Source organism: Dromiciops gliroides, chromosome 1, assembly GCF_019393635.1.
Source record: "Dromiciops gliroides isolate mDroGli1 chromosome 1, mDroGli1.pri, whole genome shotgun sequence".
Lineage (NCBI taxonomy): Eukaryota > Metazoa > Chordata > Mammalia > Microbiotheria > Microbiotheriidae > Dromiciops > Dromiciops gliroides.
Window position 1 is genome coordinate 316,704,024 of NC_057861.1, and position 24,682 is coordinate 316,728,705.

Here is a 24,682-nt window from a genome sequence, read left to right on the forward strand (position 1 = left end):
TCTGAGGTCATCTGGTCCAATCATCTCATTTTACCAGTAGATTGTAAACTCCTCGAGGGCAGGGACTGTCTTTTTCCTCCTTTTGTATCCCCAGGGCTTAGTAGGTGCTAAATAAATGTTTATTGAATGATTTATTTTACAATTGAGGAAACCGAGACTTCTCCAGTTAAGGGGGTGGCCTTAGGTCATATAAGTAGTAAGTGCCTTTTTCTGCTTTGTAGAACTAGGAGAGAAAGGCTTTATGGGAAAGTAGGTTTGGGCTCAACTCAGGGAAAACAATCCAACTTCCTCTCAATTATGGTCCAAAAATGCAATGGGCTGCCTTGGTGGGTAGTGAGTTTCTCCTTATAAGAGGTATTTTAATTCAGGTTGGGTAATCACTTGCTGGATCTGGGTCATAGTTTAGAGAGACATTGATTGTAAATTCTCTGAGGGCAATGACATTTTAAAAAATTATTATAGGGGCAGCTAGGTGGTGCAGTGGATAAAGCACCGGCCCTGGATTCAGGAGGACCTGAGTTCAAATCCGGCCTCAGACACTTGACACTTACTAGCTGTGTGACCCTGGGCAAGTCACTTAACCCCAATTGCCTCACTAAAAAAAGTAAATTATTATATCTGCAGCACTTATAATAGCGTCTAACACACAGTAAGCCTTTGATAAATATTTGTTGGCTGATCAAACTGTATGCCCTCAGAGACTGGGAAGCCAGTTGGCCAAGAACATAAAATGTGTCCTGGGGAGTAATATCAGATGTCTGGAAAAGTGGCATTGGAGCCAGATTGGGAAGGATTTTGGATGCCAAATAGAGGAATTTGTATTAGAATCCTAATGGCAATAGGGAGCCATTGAATCGTTTTGAGCAGGGGAGTGACATTGTCAGAATACTGTTTTGGGAGTATGTATCAATCCATCAACTAATCTGTGAATCAAACAAATGTTTATTAATAATTTACTCTTTGCCGGGCATTGAGCTAAGCATTGGGGGTACAAAGACAAAGCAAAAATAATACCAGCCCTCAAGAAGCTGCCTTTCAAATGGGGAAGACAACATGTATGTGAATAGATGTATAAAAACTCAGCTATATCCTTACAGAATAAATGGCAAGCACTAGCAGCTGGGCTGAGGTAGGGGTGTGGTGGAGAGAACTGGGAAAAGCCTCTGGTAAGAAGTACAATTTTTCTATGGTATTGATCACAGATTAAAATACTCAAGCATTTAATTAATTAATTTTTTTGGTGAGGCAATTGGGGTTAAGCGACTTGCTCAGGGTCACACAGCTAGTAAGTGTTAAGTGTCTGAGGCCGGATTTGAACTCAGGTCCTCCTGACTCCAGGGCTGGTACTTTATCCACTGTGCCACCTAGCTGCCCCCCCCCCTTTTTTGTGAGGCAATGAGGGTTAAGTGACTTGCCCAGGGTCACACAGCTAGTAAGTGTCAAGTGTCTGAGGTCAGATTTGAACTCAGGTCCTCCTGAATCCAGAGCCAGTGCTTTATCCATTGCTCCACCTAGCTGCTCCCAATACTCAAGCATTTTAATATAATTGGTGGTGGTGGTGGCAATTTGGGGATCATCCTTGATTTTCTGGACTGAGGCATCTCCCACCGTGCTGCACGTATACTCTGGTTTTCTGTGGATGGACAAGTTCTCTGGCTCAGAGCCTCGCAGTGACCACAGGGGTTCATCGAAGATGATTAGTCTAGGAGACATCAGCAAACCCCTCATCAGTAGGTTATAAATGCTAGTGAGGGGCTCTATCCTCTCTCTCTTTGAATGATGTGGCTCAGGACTCTGCCCACTCTCCCTTAGGCTCCAGCAAAGAGGGGGAGTAGGGAGGGAAATCCCTTTCTCTTTCAGCCTTTAGCCTGAGGGGAGGACAAAACAACTGGGGCACTTGGCGATGAAAATGTGTGGTTGTCTAATACTGGACTTCAAGACCTCGATTCCCGTTTTTGTTGTGTTTCTCCTCAGTCCAGGTTCATGAATAATGTCCCAATATGCGGACAGTTCCAGCTCTCAGTATAAGCTCCTGATTTTGAGAGGTTGGGAGTTCCTAACTGATGCCGCCTGCCTGGTGGGCAGAAACTATAATACTTTTCTTCCTTAGAGGAGGAGAAGAGGACTGTCCAGAAAATCTGGACTGGGTGAGTTGCTTGTCTTCAGTATGGAGCTGAGATGAACGTGAAATATCTGTGTAGCAGTCTCACAAAGTTGTCTTTATTGGGGCAGCTAGGTGGCGCAGTGGATAGAGCATCGGCCTTGGAGTCAGGAGGACCTGAGTTCAAATCCAGCCTCAGACACTTAACGCTTACTAGCTATGTGACCCTAGGCAAGTCACTTAACCCCAATTGCCTCAAAAAACAAACAAACAAACCACAACAGAGTTGTCTTTATCTCCCAGTCGATCATAATAGGTGTGCTGGTGTATTATTTTATATTTGAAGTATTTATTAATGTTCATTTAGAAGTCTTGAGTTTCAAGCGTTTCTTTTGTGGTGGAAGAATTAACTGGTTGTCTTATGCCTGGTTTTGGCTTTGAGTTTCTTATCTAGAAAGCTTCTTTTGGGGGGGTTAATGTGACTTGCCTAGGGTCACATAGCTAGTAAGTGTCAAGTGTCTGAGGCAGGATTTGAACTCAGGTCCTCCTGACTCCAGGGTCGGTGCTTTAACCACTGAGTCACTTAGCTGCCCCCTAGAAAGGCTCTTTTAATTCCTTTTAGTGAGGTCATACCTAAGTTTTGTTGCAGAGACTTTCTATCAATTTTCTGTTAAATCTTATGTGCTTAAGAACCAAGTGGAGTGTGGTCCCTTTGATTAATCAGTCAGTCAGCAAACGTTTATGCCTATGATGTATATGTGCATATATGTGTGTGTGTGTGTGTGTGTGTGTGTGTGTGTGTGTATCATAGGCACTTAATAAATGTATATACCAGGCACTTTTCTAGGTGTTAGGGATGTGAAGTAAGGATGGAACAGTGCCTACCCTCAAGGGGCTTACATTTTTTTGGGAGAGGGTAATGTAATGATGAGGAAGGTGGGAAGAGCAAGATTCAGGAAGAAGGAAGAATAAGATGTGTGTGTGTGTGTGTGTGTGTTTAAAGTTTGTAGGTTTTAATAAATAAGGACTTTTGGTAGGAAGAGTTTTTAAGACTGATAAAGTCGCTATGGATGAGTACAGTGAAAAACGTTTCTGTTTCCAGATGGCCATCAAGGAGGAAAACATCTGGTAAACTGATTTACATTAAATGGGATGGGAGAGGAGGAAGATACTGGGGTTTTACTTTTTCACCAGGGAAAATGCTTTCACCCAAAGGAATAAAGTTGTAATGGCGGTATCTCAGGCACTGTGACAGAGTGTTTCTTCAGTGGGTGGAAGCTCCCCGGGACCTTTCAGATCACTTCACACAGGTTCCCTGCCTATGTCAGCCACTCCTAATGCTGCTTTTTTGCCTGACTTTGAGACTTCTTCCCAGCATGGTATGAATGATCGTCATAATTCACCAAGGCTCCAGCCTGGCCTCTCCAAATTGCCTTTGGAATGGCGCCTTATTGTTCCTTGGGCTAGAGCTGCTGCTGGAGGGATGAGCCACCTCTGAAGTCTGATGGAAGCTGGGCTATCGCGCATCCCAGAGGGCAACTAGAGATGGCTGAGTTTATCCTAAGTAAATATCAGACTGATCTCTTTGCAGCACAGTGGGTACTGTGGTCCTCCTTCCTTCTTCACAATGGCCAGAAAACAAAGGACTTAATTGTGTGAGTGATACAATCCACTAGGTGTTACACTGGACATGGTATTAGACCTGAGTTCAAATCCTGCCCCTGACATTTATTAGCTGCGTGACCCTGAATGATTCAATAAGCTCTCAGCCTCAGTTTTCACATCTGTAAAATGGGGATAATGATTGTACCTACCTCCAATAGTTGTGAAAATTAGATATAATGTGTAAAGCCCTTTGAAAATCTTAAAGTAGTAGGTAAATGCTGGCTGCTGTAGTTGTCATTATTCCAGCCTCAGCCCTGCTATTTATTAGCTATGCAAGTTTGAGCATCTAACTCAGAGTCTGTTTTTTCATTTGTATAAGGCAGATAATATCTGTTTTGTCTACCTGTAAGACTATAGAGAAATGTAAGCAACTTAAACAAGTTTTGTTTTTACCTTTTTGGTCTAGATCTGTGATGTTACTGAGATAGGAAAGCACTCCCCTCCCTTCCCCCACAAGGAAACTTTCCCTTTAACAATGTGGAGGTAATTCTCCTTAGAGAGAGGATGTCCACACCCCAGCCACTTAGCTGAAATAAATGAAGAAATTCTAGGCTCTTCTTCCTCTTAGCCTCTTCTTATACCCTCTCCCTCAAGGGGACTTCACAGAACTTGGAGGTACAACTTCTAAGGGGGAAAATGAAAATTATTCAGTGATTTATAGTCTTAGAGAATTGCCCAGAACATTGGGAATTTCAGTGACTTGCCCAAGGTCACACAGCCAATATGTGGCCAGATGTGAGGCGTAAGCACAGGTCTTTTTGATTGCCTTGGTGGCTCACTAGGCTATGTTTCATCGGTATAAAAAATTCTGATTACTTTATGTTGGCTATATTATAGTTTTACCTTCTAGTAAGATCTCATCCTCCTTGGGGGTGATGCTATATTTTGGCATCTGGTACTGCACTTCTTCTTCTTCTTCTTCTTTTTTTTGCGGGGCAATGGGGTTTAAGTGACTTGCCCAGGGTCACACAGCTAGTATATGTCAAGTGTCTGAGGTCGGATTTGAACTTAGGTCCTCCTGAATCCAGGGCAGGTGCTTTATTCCCTGCTCTACCTAGCTGCCTCCTGGTACTGTACTTCTGCACGACACCCACAGATCCTTCTAGGCCAGGGATTCTTATCTTGGGCTCCACACACCCTCGAGGGATTGATTCATGGAAAGATTTCAGGGCATCATTGAACTTTGATGGGAATAAAAAGTTTTTACTGATCTCTAACTGAAATTTAGCAATTTTTTTCAATTGTGAATGTAGGCAACATTTTTCCTGAGAAGCAGTTCATAGGCCAAAAGGGCGCAAGACATGCCAAGAGGTTAACAACCCCTATTCTAGTCTTTGGTGGTTGTCTGCTTGTTTTAGAGGAGAGGAGACACGTCCTGGGGTAAGGGAGGTGGAATTGCACTAGCACTTGTTGTTGCTGATGATGACTCGGGCTGAAATACAAAGGCCACAGCGTTCCTGAAAACAGGACAGGGCACAGAAATATATGTTCATGGACAGAGGCATGTAGCTTCTCTAGTGCTGGGATCTCTGTGACAAAGACAGATCTCTGGATGAGAGTCACGAGCTCTTTGTTCTATTTGTGGTTCTGTTGTTGTCTAGTCATTTCAGGACTCTTTGTGACCCCATTTGGGGTTTTCTTGGCAGATACTAAGTGGTTTGCATTTCCATTTCTAGCTCATTTTACCAATGAGGAAACCGAGGCCAGCAGGGTTAACTGACTTGCCCAGGGTCACCCAGCTGGTAAATGTCTGAGGCCAGATTTGAACTCAGCTCCTTCTGACTGACTCCTGCCCAGTGCTCTAACCATTACGACGTCTAGCTGTGGCTCTTTTGCCAAGATTCTGTTGCCAAAGTATCTTACTTTGAGACCTTGCACAAGTCAGTTTGTCTCTTTAAGACTCAGTTTCTCCATTTGTAATATATTTAGACAGATCTGATAGATAAGCAGTGGGACTGGAGTCAGGGAAGACCTGAGTTCAAATCTGGTCTCAGACACTTACTAGCTGAGTGACCGTGGGCAAGTCATTTAACCCTGTTGGCCTCAGTTTCCTTATCTGTCAAATGGGGACAATAATAGCTATAACCTCCCAGGGTTGTTATGTGGATCTAATGGGATAATATTTGTAAAGCACCTGGCGCAGTAAATGCTATATAAATGTTAGCTATTATTATTATCTGAGCTCTTATCAGTGTGGATACTCCCATTCACTGGTGGCTAACTCACCCTTTATATGTTCTCATGCCATGGTGTTCATACTTGTCCTTGTCTTTCCATGAATGTCCCATAGGGGAATCCACTCACTGCTCCAGAAGGCATCTTGATTCTTTTAATAACAGTAGGGTGCTGATGTGGCACTTAAACTATCCATCAGTAGACTCATTTTCATTACATAACTGCCCTGCATCCTTTTCTAGTGATACAGATCTTTGATGTCTTTTTTTTTTTTTTGACAGGCAATGGGAATTAAGTGACTTGCCCAGGGTCACACAGCTAGTGTCAAGTGTCTGAGGCTGAATTTGAACTCAGGTACTCCTGAGTCCAGGGCCACTGCTTTATCCACTGTGCCACCTAGCTGCCCCCTCTTTGATGTCGTTTACACCACTTTTCAAATACATTACCATTGGTAATATACTCCAGCCTACTCACAACCACAATGTGTCTTTCTATTGCCCTTTGGGTCATCTTCAATTTTGATTCTTCTGAGATCATGGCATTCCATGATTGACTAGCCACCTAGCATCCCTGGGAGAGTATTGGTATTAAAGGAATGCACTTTTGTAGAAGTGACCAGCTTGGGATCATTCCCATCTGGAAAATGGGCATGATAATCCCAGTGCTATCTACCATACTTTCAAAGTAATATTTTATAAGTGCATCACAATTATTATCGAGAAACTTGGTATAATGGAAAGACCATTGGCCAGGCTGACTTCGAAATAACACACTATGGGATTTTGGACTACCTACTTCACTCTCTGGGTCTCAGGTTCCCCATTTATAAAATGAGAGAGTTGAACTAGATGATTATAAAGGTCCCTTCAAACTCTGACATTCTATGATTAAGTACTTTTGTTGTAGACCTTGGGTCTTATCCACTTGGGGTCCATATGGACTTAGGTTCAAATGGTGGGAACTTTTAATGGCAAGTCACCTCATCTGGTTCATTTTTGCCTCTGCTCAGTTTAAATCTTGTTCAGTTGTGTGTGACTTTGTGACCCCATTTGGGATTTTCTTGGCAAAGATACTGCAGTGGTTTGCCATTTCTTTCTCCCGATCATTTGACAGATGAGGAAATTGAGGCAAACAGGGTTAAGTGACTTACCCAGTCACATAGCTAGTAAGTATCTGAGGTTGGATTTGAACTCATGAAGATGAGTCTTACTGATTCCAGGCCCAGAGCTCTATCCACTGTGCCACCTAGATGCCTCCAGTTTAAATCTAGGAGCTTGTAAATTCAAGTGTTTCAGGTCTAGATGTTCAGTTGCTTTCCATACTAACATAACCAGATAAAGAATGGCATTGAAATTGTAAAGTATTTGAGGCCAAAGTTACAGTGAAAGAACATTACACATGATCCCACACTAGCATAGTTTGATTTCCAACAAGGGGCAGCTAAGTGGTGCAGTAGATAGAGAGCCAGGCTTGAAATCAAGCAGACCTGAGTTCAAATCTGGCCTCAGACACTAGCCATGTGACCCTGGGTAAGTCACTTAACCTCTGTTTGCTTCAGTTTCCTCATCTGTAAAACAAGGATAATAACAGTACCTACTTCCAGTGTTGTGAGGATCAAATGAGGTAATAAATGTAACATACTTAGCACGCACAAAATAAGTGCTATATAAATGTTAGCTATTAGTAGTACTCTATTTTCATCTCCATTTTCCTTTAAATTGTTTGGAAATGAGCTCTTCCACCATTCCACTGTTTTGTTCTGTGGTTTTTTGTTTTTGTTTTTTTGTGGGGCAGTGAGGGTTAAATGACTTGCCTAGGGTCACACAGCTAGTAAGTGTCAAGTGTCAAGTGTCTGAGGCAGGATTTGACCTCAGGTCTGGTGCTTTATCCACTGCGCCACCTAACAGCCCCCCGCCCCCCCATTCCACTGTTACTCCAACAGGCATGGAAAGCATAAGGTCCTTCTGTGGCCAAAGTGAGAGATGGGGTCCTTCACCCATGTGGTGCCTCCATCTTCTCCAGGAACATCAGCTGGTCTGTAGCCCAGATGCCTTCATTCCATGTTTTGTGAGCTTCAGGGCTACTTCTAAATTCTTAAGTAGCTGTTGCTACTTCAAATGTCCCCACCCCGCCCGAATATCCCTGCATGCTTCCAAACCCCAGCAGGAAATCTCCATTAACCTACCATCTCCTTCCCAGAAGTTGTCTCACACCATCTTCAGTGGTGTCTTTAGCTCAAGGGAAATGGAATCCTGAGAAGTTCCCCAGTGACTTATCAAACTCTGAATCCAGACATTCTAGGAAACGTGGTCTTATTCTGACATGACTCTAATAACAATAACGTAAGGGCATCATCATTATTACATGCCAATTATTGGGGCTCCCCATTGCTCCTGCTATAATTGGTACCTTCGGCTGGTGGCAGCATGAGTGGTCTATCATCGCTCACTCCAATCATGGATAATGGGTCAGGTGGGATGGAATGCCCTAGTTATGATCATCTCTAGGGTGGGCAACTGGTTCCAAGCCCAAACTCCTAACTAAATAATTCTTCCTGCAATCAAGGATGCCTTATTGTGGCATGGAGATGAATCAGAATATGGGGGGCAACTCTGTTTGGGGAGCAGAGTGAAAGTGCTGGCAAATCTTACTAAACTGGAAATCGACATGAGTCAATCCAGTGCCAGACCTCATGCATGTCATCTAAGAACTGACCTAATGAAGGTTGGAGAAGCTCATCACCCCAAGTGATAAGTTTTTTGGTCAAAGTTATTCACCAAGACGATATACTGATGTGTGGAGGCTTTTGCTACGGATTAGTGAAGGGAAACGCCCCAATGCCCAACTTCGGTGATATAGTGGCATGAAAAACCTGTTTTATGGGACAGGGAGACTTTCTTCACCCTTCCCCAGCCCCTGCAAGGTCTCTCTCCTTTAGAGATGCCTCTTCTTCTTGACTGACAGCTTGCCTTTCTCCTTTTCTGGATCCCTTCAGATTTGGATTCTTTCTTGCTGGAAATGTCTAGCTTCTTGACTAATTGGCATTTACTTGCTTATGATGGTGGTGAAAAACCAATCAGAGGTGTCTGAGTGAGACTCCATTCCTTCCTCTCTTCCATTTGCTTTGTAGGACAGATTCAAGTGTACCAGCACCAAACTGGGGAAGAGGGACCTGGTATAACCTGGTCATCTAATTTGCAAGTTACCTCCCACATGATCATTTACCCCCTTTCACTTTTGCTTCAAGGTCTTCTTACTCAAGGCCTCCCCCTTTGACAGACTGGTGGATAGAAATTTGGTAATATTCTTTCCTATTGAGTGACTGGGACCCCAATGTATCCTTTCGTCCTTTTCCCATCCCTTCCTCCTCTTCCCATCCCTTCCTCCTCATGACCCCTTGGGTGTTCCCAGAGAAATGTCTTTCTTTGTGAGGGGTAAAATGAGTCTAATAATAAAGACCTATTGCTTTTAGTATGTTGGCTGGTTTGCTTCTTCTGTGGAAATCTCTGTTTTTCCAAAGCAGCTGCAATAAATTGGGGCAATAATAATTACAGATCTTTATAGTTCTGAATAATGAACACTTTTAAAAACATCGAGATAGTCATTCACAAGAGAGTGCATTCTCAGTTTCAAGCAATGATCTCAGGATTTATTTATTCTGTGATTCATACTACTTCATCATCTTAGTGGCCTCTCTTGGTCATCAGTATGGAGGAAACTGTACTCTTAAGAAAACCCAGGATATTAGCATAAAGCAGAATGTGTACACCATGTATTAAATGAATTATGTTTATGATAGTAATAAATATGCATAACACCTCACCCTCCTATCCCAAGAGGTCCTTAGGCTGAGCTTTTTAGATATGCTTTTCACTTGAGGGTGGGTGATGAAGAAGAAATCATCCAGCCCATTTGGAAGTAGATCAGTACAGGAGCCGGCCCATCTGTGAATGGGCCTGGTCCCTTGGGATTGGTTTCCAACTGTTGGGAGTGTGAATGGTCCAGCTTTAGACATCACTCAATAGAGAAGATGGACTTTTTTCCCCCAATTTCCTGAAATTCACCAAACATTTATTAAGACCCTACCATTTATCAGGCTCTGGCCTAGAAGCTGGGGATGTGAAGATGAAAAGTAACCCATTGAAGCAATTTTTTTTCTTTGTGTCTGCCATCTTTTCTCCAGGCTCTCTTCTCCCATTCCTCCAGGGAGGGCAGTGCAGACAGGTCAGCTCTTTGGGGTTAGGTGTCATTGGCCCACTTGGGCTAGCTAGCCCTTCTGCAGGGTTCAATAAAGACTTGTTGATTGGTTTGTTTGGTTCACGTTTCCTTTCCTCCAGGTGGAAATTGAAATTTGGGGTCACCAAAGAAAAATTTCAGGAAGGGGCCTCCCCTTATAACCCAGAAAGACATCAGAATCATAGAATGTAAGAACCAGATTTTAGGAATTATCTAGTTCAGCCCTCTCATCTTCCAGACAAAGCAAACCCAGAGGGAGATCCTGTAGAATATGCAGTCAGGACTCCAAAGCAGCAGGTCCCACTGCCCTCCTGCACCCTTGCCCTTGATGTTGCTCGTGGTAACCACTGCTCTACCCTGCTCATCCACAGTCTCCTCCCTTTCTGTCAACAAAGCCCTTCCAACCCCTTCCCCTTCCAAACAGAAATAAAGCACATTTCCATAGGGGTGGTGAAATGTCAGGGTTGAAACATTTATTACTCAGACAATGTATTTCATAGCATACAGTGTTTCAGAACGGTCTTGTCTCTGTCTCAGTGTCGGAAGTCCTCAACGAGATTCGCCCTTCCCCAGGCCCTTATGTAACAGCTTCCCTGTCCTCCCCACCCCACCCCTTGCCTTTTCTTGCAAAAAAACCAAAAACGTTTAGTTTAACAAATATGATCAATGATTAAATTAAAATGTTATCTTCTCCAACACAATAAATATATAGAGATATTATATTCTTCCCTATCTTCTCTTATGTGCACAATTCCATGGTTGGATTAGAGGAAGTTGGGCCCTTCTCTGCCCTCCCTAGAAGCTGTTTCCTTGCCTCCTTTCCCATGGGGCATCTTGGACAGGAGTCGGGGGGGATGCCCCCGGTGACCAGCCCTATGAAATTAGGGGGCAAGCAGTTAAGTCCCAGACTGAGTGTAAGCCCAGAGGGGGAAGCTCTGACCAGGCAGGTTTCTCCAGAGCCCTGCTGTGTGAGGGTTGTTGCAAAAATAAAGTATATGTCATTGTAAGAAAATAAATGGCCAGTCCTTTGGGGGATGATCAGCCTTTGCAGACTTATCTGCTTGGAGCTGGAGAACCAACCACTTGCCCTCCCAAGCACCTCAGTTCAGTTCATTCCCTTCCTTTGGAATCATCGCCTTCCTCAGATGAGCTTCTTCTACTTGCCTGCATAGGAACATTATTTTGGGGAAAAACACGGGCCAAGTGACTGTGAGGAAACACAAACCTTCTGTCTGGGAATTCTTCCCCATTAACTGAACCAATCTAATCCTGTGCCCGGCAGACTTTCTGCTGACAGCTTGTCGCTCTGCAGCCCGTCTCTGGCTTGGTTATTCACATATGGATTCTCTCTCTCCCCTGTGCCCTGTCCTTTGCCCATCACCCTGGCATTCGACCTCTGGCCTACCCAGAAGTCCCCCCCAACTACACTGAAACCAGCTACTGTAAATCTGAGCCACCCTGAGTCTTCAGCAATATCTCGCCTGAGGTCCTCACTAATGCCGATAGATGTGTTTGAATGTTTGGGGGAAGAGATCCCTTCTTCGGCACATAAACACACGTCTAAGGGTAGGATTTTGATTCATTATTACTAAACCCACTGGTACCAGGAGTCCAGCTCAAAAGAGGTGCATATCAAGAAAGAGGTCATCCATTGTGTGCCTAAGGTTGACAAAGAAGTTTTAACAGGGATCTTTTAAACCCCCAGAGATGGGTCCTGCTGGGATGACTGATATACTTCTGGGAGGTATGGGCCCTCAGGACTACCTGTATAAATGCTTACAGCAGAGGGGAACATGCCCATCTCTTGGCCTCTGTGCACTTTCCTTCTCAGTTCTCCTAACATAAGACATCTTAGATCAGGCAGATGATTCTCCCTCCCCACTGTCAATCCCTTCCCTCCTCCCCCATGGCTTGAAGTGGAGACAGTTGGTTCATAAGAGAAGAGGTAACTAGTTCCTGCTGCCAGATAAAACTTCTGACCAGACTTGGGGCTCCTCCCCACTGCCCCTCGTCATGATGTAGGCCCTGGCTGGTGGCCTTGGTATCTGGGGTTCTGCCTCTTGCAGATTTTCCCAAGCATGATCAGTAAGTGACATATTTCTAGGCTCTCCCATCCCTTAGAAAAATAAAATAAAATAAAAATAAGAAATAAATACCACCTTGGCCAACAAGTACATTTACACGGACAGGACAATCCCCAAACTATAAGTTTACAAAGCAGCTGACAGAAAGACAAATACAGGCAGACTGAATTAACTGGAGAGGAATTCCAGAGGAAGGTGGGTTTCCAGTGTCTCAGGGGGTCTCTGGTCTTACTTAGTGAAGGTTAGGAGTTGCTTTGGGCTGCAGTACAAAGAAATGGACTGAAACCATTCAGCCTACTGCCCAAGACTCCAGCTAGCAGGCAATCTCATCTCTCTTGAAGGAAAACCATGATAAAAGCTGACCCTCAGTTGGCTGGCCCACTGGGGAAAAGTGCTTCAATCAAATGACCACTGGGAGGTGTGGCTTGGCTTCATAAACGTTCTCAGAAAGTTGTGGTCAATTGGGGATGAATTCGAAGCCTTAGAAAGAAGCGTTCCAGCTGCCTCTGTTTAGAGGTTCCCTTGAATACATTCAGGGGTCAAACTGGGCCTACCACAGCTCACCAGGTGAAGGCCAGAAATGGCCTCAGGTTCAGGGCTGGGGACTTCAGGGCTCTCTGAGGCTGGGCAGAGGGATGCTTAGACCTATCCATGTTCTCACCCCCTTAGGATGGCTCCCCAGAGTTTAGGCTTATTATTATTATTATTATTTTAAATCTCTGAAGCACTTTTCACAAGTCTGTAAAAGTAGCAGCAACTAGATATAGAAAACGGCTTAAATGGTTATTTCAATTGGCCAGGAAGCACTTTAAAGCAACACATTGACCTGTGTAAACCGTATGCCAGAAGCCACCATGACACAATATGTAGTTAAAAATATATTTATATGCATATATGTATATATGTATAATATTTTCCTTCTTCCACACTATCGCCATGAGAGTGGAGCCTGGCTCACAAGGTTAGTGCAGTAGAACTGGAGGAAGCCAGCCTCATGGCCCTATTGGGGACCCTTCAAAGAGCTCATTGCCCTGCCCACGGGGACAGGCCTCTAGAGCTCCTGGAGGGCACCTTGTCCATGAAAAGGTCGTTTGAGAAAGCCCTCCTATACACGCTGCAACTCCTTGCCTTGGCTTCACACTGCCCATCCCCTTCTTCCCTCAGTTCCAACACTCCCCTTCTTCCTCTCTGACCCCATAGCTCTTAGGTGATTCACATCTAGCTATTCCCCCTGGTCTTTACCAGAGCTTTGGGACCAGATCCACTCTCTTCACACCTATCTGTAGCTTTAGAAGGTCTCCTTTGATTACTTCACATTGGGTGGCTCAGCAGGTGTCTGCCTTTTACTGGTCTCTCCTGACCAGGACTGGCTGAGTGCATTAGGTCTCTTTTTTCTGGCCTTCTATAGATATTCTGAACAACCTAGGCCAAGAGCTGGCAAGCCTTTTACATCACAGGCCCTCATTAGGGCTGAGTGAGTCCCCGGGGAGCAGTGGCAGGCTTAAGGAATTGGGGGATAGGAGAGAAAGAAAGGTTATAAGAAAAGAGAAAAGAATGGGAGGTGGGTGAGAAAAAAAATGACTGAGGGAGAAAAAAGACATGAAGGTGCATGTGGTGGTAGGACAGTTGCCTCATTAGCTAGGTCCTGTGATACAATCTGAGAACCCCAGGGCTGGGGGAGGATCTCTACTCTTCTCATATGGGGGGTGGGCTTGTTTTCAGGGAACGGGCATGCAAAATCATCTGCCAGGGAGTGGACCTGGGGGAATGTTTCTCCTCTCCCTCAGGTAGGTATAAATTCTCTTGCCTGGGAAAGTGACTCTGAGGTTTCATCACAGTGGGGCTGGTACAGAGACTGCCTTTCCTTTCCTAATCTCTTACTCTCATTAGCTCTGGACAAGAAAAAAGAGAAAATCTCATTCATCAGGTCTACTAGGCTTTTGGCCTGAGCAGCTGGATGATTTAGTGAATGGCAAACCTTAATAACGGAGCAAAGAAGGAAGCTGCTGAAAACTGACATCATTTCCTGGTCCCTGTTCGGGTCTCCTTTACCCAGAAAGTGAGCTGTGCAGCCGCCCATCGAAAATGTTTAACTAGGGTTGTCCTAGACAACCTTCCTGGCTTCCAAGAAACAGGCCCAAGTCCATCTGTGAGATTTCTCTATCTGGTCCCTGTTACTGTTACTCAAAACAGTATGTACTGTATTGAACTTGATGAGCCAGGCAGAGGTATGGGGAGCAGGTGGGGTGGGAGGAGGTTAGGACAGGGTTTTGTGGAGAAAAACAGGCTATTAATACAGGTGATTCCAGCTGAGTCTCAGAAACCTGTCTCCATCACTAACACTGATTGCGACATTGGCTTTGGATTATCTCCATCCTGAAGTACCCACTTTCATCTTCTCCCTAATAACACTATGCTCCAGTGGGTGCTTGGCCTGTCTGGGCTGGCTTCTGATCTTGTTAGGGGGCTTCCTTCCATAGAAGAGAAATGGGGTATCATGATGTAGCCCCAATCAGTTAAGACAGGGGCTGGTCAGATCAGTACCCTGGGCAATGCTATTCTTCTTGTAGCCTGAGGCCCTTATACTAGTGGAGATGCATCCTTTTGAGCCTGCAAATACCTCGAGGCTTTTTTATCCACCCTGTTTACTAGTCTCTTTTCCTTGTATTTCCCAAGGTCCTCTGGGGCTAGGGCCAAGTTAGCTGAGCAATCCTATGGATATAGAGCTAAGGACCCCAGTGCAGAACTTGGGGAGGCATAACATGGATGGCATAACAAAGGTTTCTCGGAGGAAGCCCCTGATGGACCAGAAGTATCTGATTATCTTAAATGGCTACTACAACTATGTGGCTTGGACCATGCCCCACCCCCTACCTCCTCCCCCAGGTCTGCCCCCCTGCCTGCTGCTCAGGGCGTCCTTACAGAGTGTTCACTGAGGCTGTCCTCACAGAGAAAAGAGACTTCAAAGTCGCTGGCTTTTTATAAAAACAGCCTCCCAAGAGTGCAAATACAACTGCAAACATCCCTCCTCCTCCTGCATCTCAGGAGTTAAAGGGAAGACATCTGAAGTCAGTCCGGTGAAGGGTGAGGGGCTGGGGGGGGGGACCCCCCAAGCCCTACCCCAACTAAGCCCTGCAGGACAAAAGTCGTCAATTATAAGCGTCTGGTGCGGATCTTGTGTTCTTTTGTCCTCCCAAGACATCTGCCATGTGTCGCCTCCACCAGTTGGTTACTGCAAACTGACATAATGGGGAGTGGGGGTGGGGTGGGGTGGAAAACAATAGCAGACCAGACTCGGACGCCTGTTTTCAACCCTCTGTGGTCCTTTCTGACCCAAATGGTGTCCCAGGGTGAGTGAGCGTCTGTCACGGCTGCGATGGAGTCACAAGAATGAACCCCCTCCAGCAGAAACCCTGCAGGGGATGCGTGTGTATGGAGTTGGGAAGGGGTAGGGGAACTGGGGGACAAGGAATCAAGAAAATAGGGAGGGAGATGGCAGGGGGCCCCTGCTAAAAAGAGACATGCATCCTTTATGGATGTGTACTGCCGCATGCATGGAGCAGGGGGTGGTGGCTCCTCTTAGGTACTGAATCCTCAGGGCTTTTCTCCCTTCCCTCTCTGGATTTGTCATCGGGCCTGTCTGCCCTGCCTTTCTGCTTTATTTAAGGTGCGTGGTCTTTCTCCTACTGCGGCCATCCCCTTTCCTCCTGGTCCTGTCCTGTCCTGTTCCTTCCTGTTCCCTGCCCTCCTTGGGGCCCCCCCGGCCTGCCAGCCCTCCCGGCCCACCCCACCCTGCCTCCTCAGGCTGTCAGTTTCTGGATAGTTTTGTTGTAGTACTGGGTGATGGTGGGTGTCAAGGGGTTCCAGTTGTTGGCATGCAGCTCGATGACCTCGAGAAGCAGCGATCGTGTCAGCATGGACTCTGAGGGGCACAGCATCTTGTCCCGGGCACTGGCCAAGAGCTCCGTCATCATTTCAGGCAGCTGCTCTTCCAGAAGTCGACCTGTGCTCTGCAGCTGTCGACAGAGAAAGGCAGGAGTCAAGGCTTGGGAAAAAGACTGGGTAGGCCAATGGGATGATTCACTTCTCTGCCCCCCTTCCCAGTTGGGGAGAGGAAGGGGGGCAGTAGATGGACTTTGAAAACTCTCTAGGCTCTAAGGAAGATGGCAGGTGAGGCCTCTGTCCTTCAAGGCAGAAGAAAAACCAGGAGGAGAGTCTGGGCTGGGAATAATTGACTTCTGTAGCTTTTTTTTTTTTTTTTTTTGGCAGGGCAATGGGGGTTAAGTGACTTGCCCAGGGTCACACAGCTACTTAGTGTCAAGTGTCTGAGACTGGATTTGAACTCAGGTACTCTTGAATCCAGGGCTGGTGCTTTATCCACTGCAACACTTAGCTGCCTCCTTTTGTAGCTTTTAAATTGAACATCCTGGGGGGGGGGTGGGTGGCTAGGTGGCGCAGTAGATAAAGCACTGGCCCTGGATTCAGGAGTACCTGAGTTCAAATCCAGCCTCAGACACTTGACACTAAGTAGCTGTGTGACCCTGGGCAAGTCACTTAACCCCAACTGCCTCACTAAAAAAAAAATAAATAAAATAAATTGAACATCCCCACCTGGGGAAAGGAGACCTGGATACTGTCATGCTGCCTGGTGGGAAAGATGGATCCTTAGGATGGGAATTCCAAAATAGCATCATTAACTACAAATATTAGCACTGGTTCCTGTGACTTAAGTGTTTTCAAAATTAAAAAAAAAAATCAAATCCACCCTCCAAGGGCAAAGATCTGCCTTCACTGAGAATGCTCAGAAAGTGTGTCTCAGTCTCTGAAGGTGATCTATCTTCAAGGAGGAGTTCCAAGGAAGCCGAGTAGGGATGGTATGTTAAAGGACCTCCGAGGTCATCTGGTCCAATCTCCTTATTTTACAAATGAGGAAACTGAGGCAGATAATAATAGCACCTACCTACCAAGGGCTGTGGTGAGGATCAAATGAGATGATGTTTGTAAAGCACTTTGCAAACCATTGTAAGTGCTAGCTATCATTAGCTGTAGTGGTCCCAGCTCATACACAGGCCCAAGGCCACTGCTGAGTGCCCATACCAGAGGGGCACCAGAGGAGAGGCTACTGCTGGGTAGGGGATTCTCTCTAGAGGACAGTTCCTCCCTGGGCGAGGGAAAACACTTAGAAAGAGCAGAAACTAGCTGGTGGGAAGGCTGTAAGATGAGGGTGCAAAGAACCCCAAAGCTGTCCTCTCCCGCCTGCCCCTCCACAAGTGACATTCCTATTCCCCAAGTCAAGCTGGGTTGTCATCGTAGAAAGGGCTTCCCCAGAGACATAAGTGACTTCTTCTGAGGAAGGAGGAAGGACAAGGAGTGTGTGTGTGTGTGTGTGTGTGTGTGTGTGTGTGTGTGTGTGGTGGGGTGCATAGGGAGACAGGATGAAGACAGGAATACCAGCAGGAAAGCATGGGGCTGTGGGCTACTGTCCTGGTGATGGAGAACTGGGCTGGGGTTCCAGGCTAAAGAACAATGAGGTAACTGGAAAAGCTGGAGTATGGACATTGGAAGAAAGGGGAGGGAGAACACACACACACACACACACGTACATGTGTATATGCATGTACATGTAATATACTTACAGGCACATGTGTGTATGTGCACATGGCATATTTATTTATACACATATATGTGCATATACATATGTATCCACGCACACCCACATATATAAACAAAACTGATGTAGTGCCTACTCTGTGTTTGGCACTGTGCTAAGCACTTTACAAAACTCATTTGATTCTCATAACAGCCCTGAAAGGGAGATGCTGTTCTTTTCCTCAAGTTACAGTTGAGGAAAATGAGGCAAACAGAAGTTAAGTGTTGGGGCAGCTAGGTGGCGCAGTGGATAGAGCACCGGCCCTGAATTCAGGAGGACCCGAGTTCAAATCCGACCTCAGACACTTGACACTAGCTGTGTAACCCTGGGCAAGTCACTTAATCCCAATTGCCTTACCAAAAAAAAAAAAAAAAGTTAAGTGTTTTGCCCAGGGTCACACAGCACTTACCTGTGTCTTGGGCTGGATTTGAACTCAGTGCTTTCTGATTCCAGATCCAGTGCTCTATCCACTGAACCATGCAGATTCAATGGGAATGTGGAAGTATTCTGACCCATACTGGGAATCTGGCCTTTGACATTGTCCTCCTCCCCCTCATCATTATAGCTAGCATTTATAGAGCACTTGAAGAATAAACACTTTACACGTATTATCCCATTCGATGCTCACAACAACACTGGGAGGTAGGTGCTGTTATTATTCCCATTTTTACAGATAAGGAAACTGAGGCATAGTGGTTAAGTGACTTGCCCAGCCCTTTCAGGGCTGTTATGAGAATCAAATGAGATTTGTAAAGTGCTTAGCACAGTGCCAAACACAGAGTAGGCACTACATCAGTTTTGTTTATATATGTGGGTGTGCGTGGATACATATGTATATGCACATACATGTGTATAAATAAATATGCCATGTGCACATACACACAAGTGCCTGTAAGTATATTACATGTACATGCATATACACATGTACGTGTGTGTGTGTGTGTGTGTGTGTGTGTGTTCTCCCTCCCCTTTCTTCCAATGTCCATACTCCAGCTTTTCCAGTTACCTCATTGTTCTTTAGCCTGGAACCCCAGCCCAGTTCTCCATCACCAGGACAGTAGCCCACAGCCCCATTACTTCAAGTAATGAAGTCTGAGGCAGGATTCAAACTCAGGTCTTCTTGACATCAAAGACAACACTCTAACCAAGTTGCTACCTGGGCAGAGGGTCCTGGCAAGTCACTCAACCTCTCCGTGATTCAGCAACTCTGTAGAGAGGGTGCTCATATGTATTGCTGGAAGAAATTCTAGTGTTGTGAAAATTCAGACTCTCTCAGAGCTTGAGGGATTCCTCAGTTCCTGGTGTCAACCTTCTATCCTGTCTTCTTATCACTTTGGCTTCAGGGTCTATGGTTCTAAATAGTCACCCTCTTACTTCCTGTTGTTGCTTCCCCAGCCTCTTCCCCATCAAGCCTATTTATCTGTTCCTGCCTCAGCCCAGAGTACATCCTCTTTGTTAAAAGGGAGGCTTTTTTTTTTTCCCTAACCAGACATGATTTTATTGGTATAGCTTAGAGAATTACTGATGGGGGAAACTCTCTCCACCAATGTAGATTGATTACCTGCTCTGCAACTCAGAGTCTTAGAAAGTTACCTGGAACACTCAGTTTAAGCTGTTAAAAGATTAAGTTACTTGTCCAGGGTCACACAGACAGTATGTGTTAGATGTGGGATTTGAACCCAGGTCTTCCTTACTCTGAAGCCAACTTTCCATCTAGTATACTATGCAGCCTCTCAAAAAGGAGGTTACAGGGTCAGCAAGGTGGTGAAGTGGATAAAGTACTGGCTCTGGATTCAGGAGGACCTGAGTTCAAATCTGACCTCAGACAGTTAACACTTACTAGCTGTGTGACCCTGGGCAAGTAACTTAACCCCCATAACCCTGCAAAAAACAAACAAAAAAGGAGGTTATAACGCATTAAAAACTGGAGGACGCTACAGATTCTAATGTCAACAGTTGGGGCACATCTGTCCATTTAGATGACACCCCTTTTGCAACCCTGATTTTACCTCTGTATGTCTTGTAGTTGTAGATGCAAAAAAAAAAAATCATCACCTGGTGGCCAGCCTTCTGGTACTGACCTTCCCTGCTCTTAGCTGAGCTGGCCCTCAGATGACAGGCCTACTAGTAGCACCAGGCTCATTCTTGTAGCTGTTTCAGAATGGTAGGCCTGGCACAACCTTCAGAACTCAGGGTCACCTCCTGTGGCAGGGGATTTAGGCCTACCCACTTTCCTAAAATGGAGGCATTCAGCTCTTTCAGAACTGAAAGAACACTGAAAAACAGAAAACTTTGAAAGAACATAGGACACTGTCAAAGGCATTTGATGTTAGGAGCAAAAGTTAGAGGAAGTCTTTATTTCTGAGGGTTTCGAGGATGCAGCCCCTGTGACTGCAGAGGGTCTTGTGCAGAAAGTATCCTCGTGTAAGCCTGTGCTATTAAAGTTTGATATTTGTGTTTTGGGGGTGGGGGAGAGACAGAGGGAGACAGAGAGAAAGTGTGTGTGCTTATGCGTGTGATATTTGAGTGGGGGAAGGAATAGGGAGGATGTAAGTACCTGGAGTAAGAACTGGGCTAGGGGAGGTGTTAGCCCCTGGGGGAAGGGGAGCAAGGAATAAGTCTTTATATCTGCGTACGTGATTTACAAATAATTCTCTCATAGAATTTTGTGGGGAACATTTGATAAGAGGGTCCTTCTGTATTAACCTTATTGAACTGGGGAAGTGAAAGTGGGGAAGTCCAGCAAGAGGGAACTAGGTATATGGGAAATCAGGTAATGGGAGCCTTTGAGAGACCATGCCTTCACACAAAGGAATAGTTGGCACCATGGTAGGCTGGTGATAGGGGAGATCACTTGGAGCAGAAGGTGCTATTTTGGTATCTATCCAATGGTGCCATGGTTGATACCTGCTCGTGCGCAGAGGAATTTTTGTCTTTGTATTCCCGGTGCCTAGCACAGTGCAGGGCATGTAGTAGGTGCTAGGCACACATCGGGTGCTAATAGATGCTCCAAATGAATCAAAGTGAAGAACTCTGTCCTAAGCAGGTGAGGTGCTAGAGAGTGGTGACAGAGGCCAATCAGCTATTTCTTCTATCCCTTACCCTTACCTCTGATAACAGGTCTGCCCCAACCTTGGACAGAAAGAGTTAAAGAGCTGTCAGTCCTGTCTACTGAGTTAGCTTGCTCATGAATTGTTCCTCCCTGACGTGGAGAGGGTGATATATAGTGGAAAGAGTGATAGCCCCATCATCAGAAGACCTGTCTGCGTGTTTGGTATATTGGAGTCAGGGGCATCTCTTTAGCTATGGATTGGACTAGGGAGCTGCTAAGGTCCCCCATTCCCAGATCTGTGGTCCTGGTTCCAGTCCCAGCTCTGTCATCGAACTAGTTGGTTGACTTTGGGCAAGTCTTTTTTTTTTTTTTTTTTTTTTAGGCAATGGGGGTTAAGTGACTTGCCCAAGGTCACACAGCTAGTAAGTGTCAAGTGTCTGAGGTCGGATTTGAACTCAGGTCCTCCTGAATCCAGGGCCGGTGCTCTATCCACTGTGCCATCTAGCTGCCCCTTTGGGCAAGTCTTAATCTAACAACTCTTCTTGGCCTCAGTTTTCTCATCTGTAAAATGAGGGGGTTGGCTTAGATGACTCCTAAGGGCCTTCCAAACTTTAGCTATCTAGGAATCTGCAAGTTTAAATCTGGCCCCTTTCATTCCCTTAAGGGGTCAGAGAAGCAAAATGCTGAAAGTCTATCCCATTTTCTTTGTCTTTGCCCAGGTCGTCTGTCTGTCTGTCTGTCTCCCTCTCTCTGTGTCTCTGGAATGCTATCCTTTCTCACCTCTGACTTTTATTATTCTTGGATCCCTAGAGACTTCTTTCAAGACTTCCTTCTTTAAAAAAAGCCTTCTCAATTGCTAGTTCTCAGTGCCCCCCCCCCAATGTGTATGCATCCTATATTCCCTTATCTGTGAATACCTTGTAATCCTCCAGTTGAATGTAAGCCCTTTGAGGGCAGCCATTATCTCACTTTTGCATTTCCTCATCTGTACAAGGAAGGAGATGGATTAAATGGCCTCCAAGGGCCTTTCTAGCTGTAAATCTGTGATACTATCAGTCCTAGAGCCTCACACTGTGCCTGGCATCTAGAAGGCATTTAAAAATTTTTTTTTAAAAAAATTCAATTTTGGGGCAGCTAGGTGGCACAGTGGATAGAGCACCGGCCCTGGATTCAGGAGGACCTGAGTTCAAATCCAACCCCAGACACTTGACAATTATTAGCTGTGTGACCTTCGGCAAGTCACTTAACCCCAATTGCCTCACCAAAAAAAAAAAATCAATTTTATTTTCAGTTCTAAATTCTCTCCTTCCCTTCTTCCTCATGCGCTGAGAAGGCAAGAGAACTGAAGCCCATTATAAGTCATGCAGAGGGGCAGCTAGATGGCACAGTGGTTAAAGCACTGGCCCTAGATTCAGGAGGACCTGAGTTCAAATCTGGCCTCAGACACTTGACACTTACTAGCTGTGTGACCATGGGCAAGTCACTTAACCCCCATTGCCTTAAAAAAAAAAAAAAGTCATACAGAACAAATTTCTGCATTAGCCATGTCCAAAAAAGAAAGGAAAATATGCTTCAGTATGCACTGACTCCATCCCTCTCTATCTGGAGGTGAGTAGTTTTACCATGAGTCCTCTGGATTTGTGGTTGGTCATTGTATTGATCAGAGTTGCTAAGTCTTTCAAAGTTGATTATCTTTATGATATTGTCGTGCATATATAAATTGTTCTCTTGGTTCGGCTCACTTCATTCTACATCAGTTCATACGTGTCTTTCCAGATGTCTCTGAGATCATCTCCCAGAAGGCACTTTGTAAAATATTTTTTGATTGATTGATGTGTACCTACCTCCATGGAACAGCAAAGTACTGCATCTTCCTTCACATCCTGAGATTGCAACAACTGTGGAGGAAATGGAATAGAAGATACTGGTCAGGGAAGTCACTTTTACAGTGTCCTCATTTGGTGGACAGCATTCAGGCCCACTCTTGGAAATTCCAATGGGCTGATGGTGAGCATCCAGTGCCAGGCCCACAGAATCACCAACTTTGGTCAGCTTCCTGGGGAGCTGAGCCAGGGTCCTGGGCTTTCACCTTTCACTAATTTCTTTCTTTCTTTCTTTCTTTCTTTCTTTTTTTTTTCCAAGGACAATGAGGGTTAAGTGACTTGCCCAGGGTCACACAGCTAATAAGTGTCAAGTATCTGAGGCCGGATTTGAACTCAGGTCCTCCTGAATCCAGGGCCGGCGTTTTATCCACTGCACCACCTAGCTGCCCTACCTTTCACTAATTTCAAATTTTCCCTGATCACAGAAACATAATTTAGGCACCAAACCTCTTGCTTTCCCTCAACCCTGAGCCTGCTTGGCTCACTGGGTTCAGACATATGTCACACTTGATTTGATTTGATTTCTACCACCTTCTGCCGTTGTCACCTTAGCAGGATGACTTAGCCTGGCATCAGGTCCCATACTTGACAGTAGGACGCTGATAGAGGTTTCTGGAACAGAATTGCTCTGAGCTTCTCTTTTTATGCCTGTATATTCTGTTTCTCAGAGCACAACAGCACATTTCCTAGGGTTTCTTCCCAAAGGTAAGCGGCTTGGTGACAGTTAGCCTAGCCTTGGAGCCTGGAAGCCTTGGGGCTACTGCTTGCCCATAAGTGCATGCTCCTTGGCAAATTACTTCATCCCTCAAGGCTCCAGGTAACTCCAGGTAAGTAGGATGTAGAAGAGTTGTCACTTGATTTTGGACGAAGGAGTACTCTACACTAATAAAATCATAAATCCTCCATTGCCAGAAAAACAATTTACAAGGGAAAAGAGAATTTGGAGGTTTTTTTTTCATTCATTTGTATTCATTCATTGATTCATCAGACATTTATTAAGGAGATACAAAATTGAGATAAGATGTAATAGCCACAATTAGGTAGTTTACAATCCAGGAGGAAGGGGATAACACACAAACAGTATTATACTAAACATTCATGTTTTGTTGTTCAGTCATTTCAGGTGTCTGACTCTTCATGACCCCTTTTGGATTTTAAAGGATGGGTAGGAATTCAATGGATGAAGATGGAGAGGAAAACCATTCCAGGTATGTGTGAACAAAGAAAGGTATGGTTGGTGAGCACAGTGGGTGTTCATGGGATTCACCAAGTACAATTGGGCTGAAGCACATGGTACACAGAAAGAGCTACCATGAGATAAGATTGGAAAGTAGGGTGATGCTCGTAAATAACAGGGAAGAAGCTTGAACAGAGCTTAGAAGTAGTTCTTGGCACACAGTAGGCACTTAATAAATGTTTATTGACTGAATTTTACTTGGTAGGCAATGAGGCATCACTTCCTGACCAGGATGAGAAGTATGGATTAGTGTTGTCTAACAGTAGAGGTGGAAGACCTGAAAAGAACAGATGTGGATTCTCAAGTCAAAACTATGAGGTTTGAGTTAGGAAAGGGAGATGGTGAAACCAATCAGCCAACTATCTGAGGCAAACTAGGCACATACCCAGGTAAGTAACATCATAATGTGGGAGGATGAACTGGGAGAACAGCAATAGGTTAAGGGGCCATTGAAATGAGGATGAAAAGTAGGATAAGTGTGAGAGTGTGAGAGGCAGAAGGATAGAGGTTGTAGCAGGAGATCCATAAATAATACATCAGGGCAACATCCCTGGAAGTATGCATGTTAGTACTGAATGGGTAGCACTTCACCTTCCTAA

The 24,682-nt window shown here is 45.1% G+C and overlaps 1 protein-coding gene across 4 annotated transcripts in view; it reads right to left on the minus strand.

Moving 5' to 3' along the window:
- Positions 1–10,619: 10,619 nt before the first annotated feature.
- The window catches only part of CTIF (cap binding complex dependent translation initiation factor), a 509,051-nt gene continuing 494,988 nt past the window's right edge, over positions 10,620–24,682 (minus strand). For all 4 annotated transcript variants that reach the window (XM_043966134.1, XM_043965952.1, XM_043965891.1 and 1 more), the window contains 2 exons: positions 22,808–22,861; positions 10,620–16,277 (listed from right to left, as the gene is read on the minus strand). In XM_043966134.1, the coding sequence (XP_043822069.1) occupies positions 16,062–16,277; positions 22,808–22,861 (270 nt within the window). In that variant the 3' untranslated portion in view covers positions 10,620–16,061. The remainder of the gene's footprint in view (positions 16,278–22,807; positions 22,862–24,682) is intronic.